The 11,757-nt window shown below is 53.6% G+C and overlaps 1 protein-coding gene across 3 annotated transcripts in view; it reads left to right on the top strand.

The window, feature by feature from the left end:
• Positions 1-11,757, top strand: part of POC1A (POC1 centriolar protein A) — an 82,473-nt gene that overhangs the window by 10,225 nt on the left and 60,491 nt on the right. For all 3 annotated transcript variants that reach the window (XM_011958836.1, XM_011958833.1, XM_011958834.1), the window contains exon 7: positions 6,555-6,688. In XM_011958836.1, the coding sequence (XP_011814226.1) occupies positions 6,555-6,688 (134 nt within the window). The remainder of the gene's footprint in view (positions 1-6,554; positions 6,689-11,757) is intronic.

The raw sequence follows: 11,757 nt of genomic DNA, 5'->3' as shown, positions 1-11,757 counted from the left end.
CCCCACCCCCGCCACACGCACACCCTTCCTAGCTGACTCTTGGTGTTCAAGGACAGCACTTTCTTTGGGGTAATGAAGGTGAGCACACCTTTACAGAATGGGGAGAAGATCCTAGTCTTGAAAAGCACATGGTGGAGAGTGGGCTCCGCAGCTGGCTTTTAAAGCATTCCTGGCCATGTGATGTTGGGCAGGTCATTTGACTCTGTGGGGCCTCTGGGACAATGATGGGGCCTGTCTCACAGGAGGTGTTGGGAGGGTTAATGAGTTGTTTCATATCAAGAATTGAGAGGGTGGCTGGCACAAAATGAGGGGAAGGAGATACAACATTAGTGATGATGACAATGACACTGTCTTGGTCCTGTTTGGTCTGGTGAGTCCAACCTGGTTGGTTAAGGCCCGTAGTACCCTACAGCACCACCAGGTGGCAGGGGCCAGCCGCAAGAACCTGTTTCCCCGACCCACGCCCCGCACAGGAAACCCTGGGGTTTGTTACCAATGCTCTTTCAGACAGAGGCTTCTGGAATAGAAGAGCAGTGGGGCTTGCCCCCGCTTGGAGCCCATACCTCTCCCATCCCTCCTTCAGCCTTCTGCTCTGGGCCAGGCCTGAGTGAAGGGCTGGGGCTCGGGGATGGGGCACATCTGCACAGCTGCCTGGGGAACGTGGGCAGGTGCAGAGGAGGGAGGACTTGGACAGGGAGAGATGGGAGTGGAAGGCGACAAGGCAGAACAGTGGTCAGAAGCACATGCTTGGGTTCCTTTCTGTAAAGGGGGTGGCAATAAGCCTTCCTCATGGCTTTGTGAGGCTCCGATGGGAAAAGCCATATAAGGATTATAACACAGGACTGGGTATGTGGTGTATGCTACATAAGTCTTGACAGTGGGCGGAGAGGATCTCTAGGTGACCCTGGCAAGGTCCAGGCCCATCTCTGATGGATCAGGAGCCTGGGCCTGGTGTTCATGGGTATAACAGCAGATACCCTCCGGGAAGGGCCTCAGATGCCATCTCCAGCTCAGGGTCCCAAAGATGTGGCCTGATTGGCAGTGCCGGGACTGGCCTCATCATTTAAGGTATGAAGGGAAGATAGATAGTGGTCAGAGTCTGCTGGGGTTGGGGGCTGGTGTGCCCCATGTGCCCCAGTGATGGGTAGCCTGGTATCAAAGTGGGGGCTGGCATCAGAGTTGGGGATGGGTTGCAGAGATTGAGTAGAAGCAGAGAAGCTGACCCTGTTGGGGTGGAGGGGCCAGCTGGACTCAGGGATCCGGGATGTGAGAATGGTTGAGGTCACATTCTGAGCCCCTATAATTGAGGGGCCACAGAAGATAAAGGTCCACAAAGCAGCCACAGTGAGAGGTATGAGCCCCGTCTCCCAGCATGGGAGAGCTGAGGAGGGCAGAGGCTGGAGAGCGAAGGAGAGTGGGGTCTCGTGAAGAGGGCTGTCAGGAGGTGGAGCGATGCAGAGCAGCCGAGGAGAGTGGTGGGTACTGGGGAGAGGGAGCCGGGGTCCTGGAGGGAGCAGGCTTGGCAGAGGACAGGAGTGGATCTCCATGATGGCAGGGTTGGGAAGGTGTGGGTGGACTCAGATGAGCCCCAGGGGCCAAGTCCTGAGTGGAGCTTAGTGTGTGGGCTGACAGGCCCTGCTGGGAGATTGCAGTCTGCTTGTGCTTCTGGCCTTGCCTCTTATGACACCCTCTCAGTGGGCCTGCAGTGTCTCATCCCTAAGCCATCCCTAGTGTAGATTGGAGGCTTAGCGGGATTTGGAGTGCCCATAAACACAGCCGGTTCCCCCTGAGCTCCCTGCTCAATGCCATGGCCAGTGGTGGGTGTTCACAGGATAGCAGACTCATCCCATAGCCTCTAGGCTGACCCTTAGGGGTGCAGTGAGCCAGTTTGATCTGAGCTCCCTGGGTAGGGGGAACATACCTCTCATCCTCTCCTGACGGGAGGACATGGCCAGGTCTGCTCTGGTCTTGGGGCTCCCCAGAAAACCTCTAGCTGAAACTAAGGGGAAACCCTTTACCCAAGTGGCTCCCCCACCCCGATAGGAGCAGTGGAATCTCTTTGTAGGCTTATTCTCCAGGAAGGGCTCCCAGTACTCTGGCAAAAGATGCCTGATCTGCTTTCTGTCCCCGATCCCTAGGAAACCCAAGGGAAACCTACGGACACAGTGTCATTCAGTGTTTCCCCTAGTGACTCTGGATGGGCAGCAGGCAATACTAGAATGGCCTTTTGGTGTTGGAGGCTGATGGGCTATTGTGAGAGGATTTGGTTAATGATACTGCAGTGTGTGGCTAGCAAGCCCCAACCTGCTTGTGTCCAGCCATCCATGGTTGTGCTCTATGAGGGCACTTCCTGTTCCTGCTAGGGTTGGAGTTGAAGCCTGCTTGGGGTTTTGGGCTATTGGAGGCAGCTGGAGGCATTTGTCTTGCACTGGCTGACTCTCCTCCCAGACAAGGAGTTTCTTGGCTCTGGCCTGTCACTGCTGAGAGCAGTTCTGATTTCTCAATTCAGCAAGGAGTTGATGGACTGGTGGAACCCTTTGAATGCAAATCCCCGTGGTGATGGGTTAGCTCCATATGCTCTGAGCCCACATTAAGACTGTTCAGGCATCTGAGCAGCAGCCCCCATCCCAAAACCTGTAATGTGCTTCGTGACTTATAGTACATGCAGGTCCATTATCCAGTGACAGGCCTGAGTGGCCAGCAAGGTAGGTCTACTCTCCATTTCACAGATGCAGAGCATGCAGTCCACAGTCACACAGCTGTGGGTCTGAGTCTCCAACTCAGGGCCTTTGAGTCTGGCATTCTGTTGACCGTCTCATGCGCTCCTTGCACTTCGGTGACTCTAGTCATTTACTCCCCAGGCTCCTTGGGAGAGGTGGTCTCTTTGGCTGGCTGTCAGCAGGGCTAAGAACTCATAGAGTCCCAGGCTCTGTGTCCATTGGTCTTTAGTGCACCCCTGCACCCCTGCCTGGCCTCATACATGGTCGTGGAGGGTTTTGTCTTTTTTTTTTTTTCTTTCAGAGATGGGGTTGGGGTTGGGGTCTCACTGTATTGCCCAGGCTGGTCTTGAACTCCTGAGCTCAAGCAATCCTCCTACCTCGGCCTCCCAAACTGCTGGGATTACAGGCGTGAGTCACTGTGCCTGGCCGGAGGATTTTAAGTAGTTGCAGCTAGCAGGGCAGGGCTGTACCCTGTACTTGGTGTTTTGAGACCAAAAGGGTTGATTGGGGTACAGTGGTGCTGTCCCACCTGATCTAGCCAACCTACTCTCCCACCGTCCTGAAGTGAGCATTTACGTGGCATTTACAAAGAGGAGTGTTTTGGGTGTCCTTTGCTGCTGGTATCAGAGAACCTTTGTGGCATGAATCCAAAGCCTCTTGTCAACCCAGAGCCACCGTGTCACTAGTAACACCAGTTGCACATCGCAAGAGACCACCCTGGGGAAAATGAGTGGTCCTTTTGTGGAAGGATATTGGGGTGGGGCTTGGCCCTGGCATGGTCTCCTCCAGAGAGGTACCTCCTGCTTGGGCACCCAGGCTTTCTCTGGGCCCTTGGCTGGTTTGGAGCCCGTCAGGTAGTGGGCCTAGATTTGCCCAGGCCTCTACATGCAGAGCAGCATGGAGTGGGTGTACTCAGGTCTCTGCTTAGGCCACCTGCTGTCCACAAGCTGTGACTAGTTCTTGGTATTTGGGAGCAGGGGCTGTGGTGGCCTCATCCCTGGGCCCCTGAGGATCTGCAGAAGTTTGATGTTGGTGTATCTCTGATCTAGAGTCAGGGTTCTCTCTTTGGGGTGCAGATGGGATAAGAGCCACAAGCTCACAGCTGCCATCCAGGTGGCAGTGTGTATCATCACTGATATCTGCCATGGAGCCAAGAAGAGGCCTGCGGCCTTGGACTTGACAAAAAGTGGATCATTCTCAGACATTTGGCGCTCAAGGCACCATGACCGAAGGCTCATGCCCTCATGGGGCAGCCTAGCCTTCATGGTAGACTCTCGTGCAGGGGTGGTTCTTACGATGATGCCTCCATAGACTACCCACTCTCCACCACCTCCACAGAGGCAGGAGGAGTGAGAGGAGGCTGGCGTGGCCAGTGGATGAGGCAGGAGAGCAAGTGGGGAAAGGTGGGGTGGGTCCTGGTGTCTGGGGCATCCCCCAAAGCCTGGTATGCCAGGCCAGCCCCTCTTCTGGAGTAAATGGTTCTAGGTGTTTCTACCCAGGCTTGGGTATTCCTGACATTTATGTGGAGTAGGGCTTCTTTGCCCTTCCTCTGGGAGAGATTCTTTCCCTTGGATGGGCTTGACCAGGTGGGGGCCCCTGATGTGGCATCAATACATTGACCCTGCCACTCTGGTGGTGCTGGGAAGCCCAGAGCTCCCTGAGCATGCCCTCCCTTCTGCACCGTCCTGCCACCGGCTGTTCCTCTGCCAGCTTCTGGTCAAGGAGGTGTGGGGGTGGCCTTCATCCCAGTGCAGACTTTGTGGTGGGGGCGGTCTCTGAAATCTGCCTCCAAGAGCTGGCTTCAGAGACCCCACTGGTCCCTCTCCAGGCTGCCTCTTGGAGATCCTGGCGCTTGGAGGGTGTTGTTCAGATATAAATATCATGTTACGTAAAACCTTGGCTGTCTCCCCCTAAGTGTGCCTGGTAACATGTATCCAGACTCCCCGGCACATCAGCACATCAGCTGGGCTAGCATCTGAGGGACTGGGTGCACCCTGTGGGCCTTGTTGAGGGCCGTTTCGTGTTGGGTGTGTTTACCAACCCAGTAGTTCTTGCAGCCTCTCAGTGCTAAGACGATGGTTGGTTTTGAGTCTGCCTTTATGTTGGTGGCAATTCTGACTTAGCAGGGTCATGGTTATTTTAGCCCCACGGGTTTTCCTCATCAGGCCTGTGGTAATGGGAAGAAAGATACTGGGGTTTTCCTCAGAAGCCACCCTATGTGATGCAGCTGATCCATGCATTGGCTGTGGAGTTGCTCTGTCCCCATGTAGACTGCCCAGGTCTGCCCCCAGCTTCACCTAGAATATGCTCTTGGCCTTGAGGGAGGGTTGCGTAACCTGCTGGAGCTTCTGGATACCCAACTTAAGCACCTGCTCACTTTCTGAGTCCTGCTCAGTGCCAGGCACTAAGTGGGGAGCCAGAGACTCAACACCACCCCTGCCTGATGGAGTTCATGGTCTCATGGGAGATCCAGATGTGAGTCAGATAGTTGCATGTAAATGTGAAGAGTGAACTGATGGGAGGCTTATGGTGTTTTGGAAGGACAAATGAAGGGGGTTGCCCTAATTGGGAGGCCAGGGGAGGCTTCCTGGAGGAGGTAGCTTCCAGTACTAAGCTTTAAGATCAGGGAAAGGGGAGGGCAAGCGTCTCCCAGGCCCATTGGAAACAAGGAGTAAAAAAGTTCTGTGACTGGGGGAATTGACAGAGCTGGGGTGGCCGGATCTTGGAGAGTGACGGACACCAGAAAAGATGGTGGGGTTAGGCTGGGATGATAGGGAAAAGAGAGTCATGGACAGGGCCAAGCTGTTGAGTAGGTGAAGTGGCAGGACCTGGGGTTGCATGGAACGCAGGGGGCAAAGGAGAGGAACATCCATTTTGGCATTGGATAGCTCACTCTGCAAAGGCCTCATGTGCTTAACTTAGTAGCATCCCCACAGCACCCCTTACACATGGGTGCTCTGGTACAGATGGAAAAACTGAGGCTCAGTGTAGTCAAGATGCTTGCTCAGGATGGATGTGGTGGCTCACGGCTGTAATCTGAGCACTTTGGGAGGCCGAGGCAGGCGGATCACCTGAGGTCAGGAGTTTGAGACCAACCTGGCTAACATGGTGCAACCCCATCTCTACTAAAAATACAAAAATCAGCTGGACATAGTGGCACACCTGTAGTCTCAGCTACTCAGGAGGCTGAGGCAGGAGAATCTCTTGAACCCAGGAGATGGAGGCTGCAGTGAGCTGAGATCGTACCACTGCACTCCAGCCTGGGCGACAGAGTGAGACTCTGTCTCTCAAAAAAGGTCATGGGGTGAGCCCAGGCAGGAGGCTTGGGGTCAGAACGTAGTCCTGACTGGTTCCTAAGAATGTCTTAGTTTTCTGCTCATCTGCCCTCACACACATCCTCCCTGTATGGCAGTGGCATTGTATTGACATTTCAAGGGTTTTATTTTCCATTTGGTTTCTTTAAAGAAAGAGTATATCAGATAGACCAAAGGCTATGTTTGTATGTTTGAGTGCCCTATTCTGCTCCAGCTTGACTGCTTGCTGTGGGAGAGGATGGGGGAATCGTCTGCTGCCTCTGGTTTTTGCATCCGTTTCTGTCTTCCTGTCTTCTACTACCTGCCCTTGGCTCTGAGTGGGCCTTTTCCTGTTCTTTGATTGTGCCCCTCTCCTGGGAAATCCTTGTTGGGTTCCCCACAGCTCTTTTGAGCAATGACCATCCTGACCCAGCCCCATCAGGCCTGTGCTGAACCTCAGTTGGCCCTGATTGCCTGTCCCGGGCTTCAGCTGTGCTCCCTGTGCCTCCCAGCCAGCACCTGACTGATGTCCTTCCCCTAGTGCACAGTGCTGCAGTGAACGGGCTCTCTTTCCACCCATCGGGAAACTACCTGATCACGGCCTCCAGTGACTCGACCCTGAAGATCCTGGACCTGATGGAGGGCCGGCTGCTCTACACGCTCCACGGGCATCAGGTGAGAGGTGTCGGCTGGGTGCTGAGTGGTGTGGAGTGGTAGTACCCTCACAGTCTGGGCAGTGGGCAAGATGCAGAAACAGGCTTGTCACCCACATGGCCTGCAGGGAGATGGATGGAGGCCTTTCCCTGTGACCTGGACAGATTAGTGGGCCTGGGACTGGTGCAGCTGAGAAAGGTATATAAGAGTTGAATTGAGCAGGGGTTGGGGGCTGCATCTGGGCATGGTTAGCAAGCTGCCACCTAGGGGCCTGAATGGAATCTATCCCCTAATGGCCTCAGCTATGCCTTGGTCCAGAGGTTGAGTTGAGCCTTGGAACCCATGCTCTGAGTTGACATTGGGGTTTTCTGGAGGCCCTCGGACTGGCAGACGTCAATGTGTCTGGAGACCGAGGCAACCTCAGGTGTCTTGCAGAGGCTGAACCGAAGAAGGGAAATCCTCTTTATGTTTGTTGTTTGAGAATTCCTGGAATGGAATCAAGGAAGCAGAGGCCTCCTTTCTGAATGAGCTTCAAAGCAGCCAGTTCCCTGGTCTCCCTGGGTGGACTGGGCCCCTGGGGGCCGGCTGTGGGGAGTAGGCCACATGCAGTTCTCCCCAGGAGCTGTCCTGGGTCCAGGCCTTTCACATCTAATACTCCGACTAGGAAGTAGTGTCCGAGCCCTCCTGACCAGAGCAGTTGTCAGAATGTCTCCTGTTGGGGTATAGTCACCATGCCCACTTGGGATGGGAGGTCTGGAGTCCATTGAATTCAAGTTTGTCCCTAATCTGCCTGCCAGGCTGAGGGAGGCCCTGGGGGTGATTATGTGTCTTGGACCATCAGCTAGGTGTGAGGTGTCTAGCCTGGTGCTTTCTGAGCTGTTGTTTGTGTTTCCACTGCCATCTGAGTTAGGGCACCTGGGGGCCATTTGACTATGACTAGGGGATGGGGACATAGGCCTTTTCTTCTGGTTCCTCAGGGCCTGGAGGCTGCTTGCTGCCCCCAGCCTTGTTGTGACCCCTTGCCTTCCCTGTCAGAGACATATCCAGTGCACAGAACTAGTGGGCCTCTTCTCCCTAGGCCAACACATCCAGAGGGGGTGGCTGCTGGCCCTGGTGTAAGCCTATTCACGAGCCAAGCCCTTGGACAAGCCAATTATTCAGATTCATGTGTTACTGTTTGGGAACCTTTGCCCAGGAGAGCATTTGCAAATCATGTGAATGCTGCTACCATTCCTGCTCCCCTTAAAAACAAAAAACAAAAAACAAAAAACAACTCAGAAACAGTTTGAAACAGATGCCTATCAAGTGATCACTTCTTTTTGTGAGTGTTCTGTAAATAGCTAACTCACACTTAGCCTGAGAACACTTGAATGTGGGATCTAAAATCTAAAATGTCATTCCCGGTGTTCTGGCATCTCATCCGGCATGTAAACGAAAGCTATCGACATTGTTCTCTCTGGGAAGTGAAGCAAGGACCATGGCGCATTCCCTTGTGTGGTCGCTTGTCTGCTGTTAAACCTAGAGATACGGGAACCTGGCCGAGGGACAGCTGATGGTTTGGGGTGTGGATAGGCCTGGGCCATTTCTTCTTCAGGGCACCAGGCTCACAATGCCCAGAGGAAAGGAGAAGACGAGAAACAAACCAACCTCTGTTCATTTTGCCATCTCTCTGTTTGTTCATTCATCATCGGCTCTCTAGCTCACGGGTCTGGGCACCGGGGATAGGAAATGGATGTTATAGCTCTACTTCCTGGGCTTCCTGGCCTGGGCAGAGGGGGACTCCACAGGGAGGCTGACAGAGCTGAAGGCAGCATGAGACGAGTTAGGCTGGCTAAGAGGTAGGCTCAATCTTAGGAAGTACTTGGAGGGCAGGTGAAGGTGGGTAGGCCCTGCCCATCTCCCAGGGTACAGCTCAGATGAAGGTGGGAGTCAGGGTATGAGCCTCGAATTATTTTCTGCTCCCAGCCCCCTAAACTCCCTATCAAATACAGGAACTCAGGATTGATTTACCACAAGTTTTAGGGGCTCTTTGTCTTGGGATACCGATGACACCCAGCCCCTCTGTGGGGCACTCCAGGTATCCAGGTGTAGGAACCCCTGGGCCTGGCTTGCTCAGGGTTCTGCAAACTGATTCCAGAAGACAAATTGCCCAGGATCACCCTGACTCTGCCCCTACCTCTGCACTTGCTTTAATCCTTGCTCCTTTCTAGAGGCTGATTCTCTCCCATCCCTCCTTTTTAAGACCCCTGGTCAGACCAACCATGCACTGCAACTGGTGGTGGCAACTCAGTACTGGCCTGGGTTGAAAGGTCCCACTGTGGACAAACCTGGCCCGATTCCTGTGCCCCTCCCACCTGCAGTGTGGGTTGCTGCCTTGAGAGGGCTTTCTTTTGGGGTCCTTACTAATGATGTACAGCAGCATGATTGAAGAGCCAGGCTGAGGGCTGAGGTAGGGGTGTGAGTGTGTGAGCACGTATGGGGCAGGGATGCCCAAGAGAAGGCCTTATTTACTTCTAGCAAAGACCAGCTCACCTCCATACCACAGCCTGGCACCCCTGAGACCCAAGTCTGCCAGGGTTTGCTATGGCTCCTTGTCATGCTTAGCTCTGCCCCTGGGTTTGGAGTGATTCAGAGTCAGCTAATGGGCCAGGTGCGGTAGCTCACGCCTGTCATCCCAGCACTTTGAGGGGAGGCTGAGGTGGGAGGATTGCTTGAGCCTGGGAAGCTGGGGCTGCAGTGATGTGTGATTGTGCCACTGTACTCCAGCCTGGGTAACAAAGCAAGACACTGTCTCAAAACAAAACCCTCCAAAACACAGAGTCAGCTAATGGTGGTTTCCTAAGGGAGCATAGTGCAATTGAGCAGCCTTAATTTGGGCATTTGGTTGAGATACAGGGTCCACTGACTGTACAGAATACCTAGTGCTTATGGAGATCTGTGGCTAGGATCAGAGGCGGCTTTGCTCCAGCTAGGGGTAGAAATCCGTAGGGGCTGGACCTGTGTTGTCACCCAACTGGTTCCAAGGATGTTCATGACTGTTGAGGGCCTGGCTGGGGGGCCACATCACAGCAGCCTGCTGACAAAGGGGCTGGGTTCCGCCTGGGCACTCTGCAGCAGGTGTAGAGTCCTCATGGGCTCCCACTCACCCAGACCTTCCAGGAAGATGTGCAGCTGGTTCTTTGGTGACTGCATCTTTCACATTCTGTTCCGGGAGGTGGCAATGTGGTAGGGTCCTGGTGGCCAAGGGCTTGATGGAGTGCAGCTGCTATGGGCCACTTCCTGAATTGTGTGGCTGAGCAGCCCGGGGCTCCTGAGTGGGTCTCGGGTGCCCGAGGCTTCTGTCCTATGGATAAGGAAGATGGCAGTTTGGAAAGCATTTTTTTTGTTTTGTTTTGAGTCCAGGTGGTGAAAATGAGAGCTGTCTGGATTAGTAGGGGGTCTTGTGACTCCTAGTGTGCCAGAGCTGGGACAAGTACCTGCATCTATGCAATTTCTATCACATGTACAAATGACTTTTAAAATTCCATTTGTAATTTCACTCTTTTTCATTCATTCATTCATTCTTTCAGAGACAGAGTCTTGCCCTGTCGCCCAGGCTGGAGTGCAGTGGCGCGATCTCTGCTCACTACAACCTCTGCCTCCTGGGTTCAAGTGATTCTCCTGCTTGAGGCTGAGGCCTCCCGAGTAGCTGGGATTACACAGGCACCCGCCACCACACCCGGCTAATTTTTGTATTTTTAGTAGAGATGGGGTTTCATCATGTTGGTCAGGCTGGTCTCAAACTCCTGATCTCAGGTGATCCACCTGCCTCGGCCTTCCAAAGTGCTGGGATTATAGGCCTGAGCCACTGCATCCGGCCTTCTCGTTCTTATTTACTTATTTATTTTTATTGGGGTAACGTATATGTGTATAATTCACCATCTTTACCATTTTTAAGTGTACAGTTCAGTGGTAATAAATATATTTATATTCTCTTTTTTGCACTCCTTCATTCCCTGGCTCCCCTTCCCCATCCCAGCCCTGGTAACCACCAGTCTAATCTGTCTTCATGAGATCCACATAAATCCCACAGATGTCACTCTTGTGTTTAGCTCACAGGTCTGGGTAGGGAACCAGCAGGCTTATGTTGGCTTGTGTCCCCATCTCGCTGCTACATGACCCCATTCTGATCCAGCAGAAGGGAGCCCCATGAAACTTTGGTTTGGACGCAGCAGACCTACTGTGTCCTCAGAGTTGGCTTGGGAGAGCTGCGGGAGAGAGGGCCACTGAGTCTTAGGGCCACTGAGTCTTAGGGCCAGTGGGGCAGCAACTCCCTTGTGCTTCCATTTCTGCATCTGAGAAGCGGACAGTGTAGGCTGGGGGTGAGCAGCAGTGAGGTCAGCCACAGGGAGCTGCTGTGGGATGAGGCAGACCTTGACCCGAGCATGGGGGCTCTGCAGGTGCCAGGAGAAGGGCCCCAGCAAGCCCTCTGGGGAAACTGTGGGGGAAGTTCGGGGTAGAGAAAGGAGTTGGGCTGCAACTCTATTGTCTGAGTTGAGGCCAGATTCACCCCAATGTACCTTTCAGTTGTCTCCTAAGGTACAGAGAGCGCCAGGACAGAGGAACTTGCCAAGTACCAGCTAAGATGAGGATCACCCAGTGTAGTCCTGGGTCTCCTGGGCTGGACCTGTGTGCTGGTGTTAAGGGCAGCTCATCAACCAGGCGTCAGCGTGCAGGTGGTTTCGTGGCTCTCTAGCACATGAGTGGCACACATCGGCCCATTTGAGAGGCCTTTTGTTTGGGCAGGCTCACTTTGTGAGAGTTGTCTTAGTCTGTTCTGTGCTATTGTAGTGAAATACCTGAGACTGGGTAACTTATCAAGAACAGAAAGTTATTTTTCAGTTCCAGATGCTGGAAGTCCCAGATCAAGGTACTATCATTGGGGAAGGCTGCTCTCTGCTTCCAAGATGGGACTTGAATGCTACATCATCTGAGAGGAGTAACACTGTCCTCACATGGAGAAGGTGGAAGGGCGGAAAGGGCCAAACTCCCTTTGTCAAGCCCTTTCGTAAGTGCACCTAATCCCCTTCATGAGGGCGGAGCTCTTGTGT

Source organism: Colobus angolensis, unplaced genomic scaffold (genome assembly GCF_000951035.1).
Source record: "Colobus angolensis palliatus isolate OR3802 unplaced genomic scaffold, Cang.pa_1.0 Scaffold477, whole genome shotgun sequence".
NCBI lineage: Eukaryota > Metazoa > Chordata > Mammalia > Primates > Cercopithecidae > Colobus > Colobus angolensis.
The sequence above is the reverse complement of the archived record's forward strand: the minus strand, read 5'-3'. Positions and strand labels throughout refer to the sequence as shown.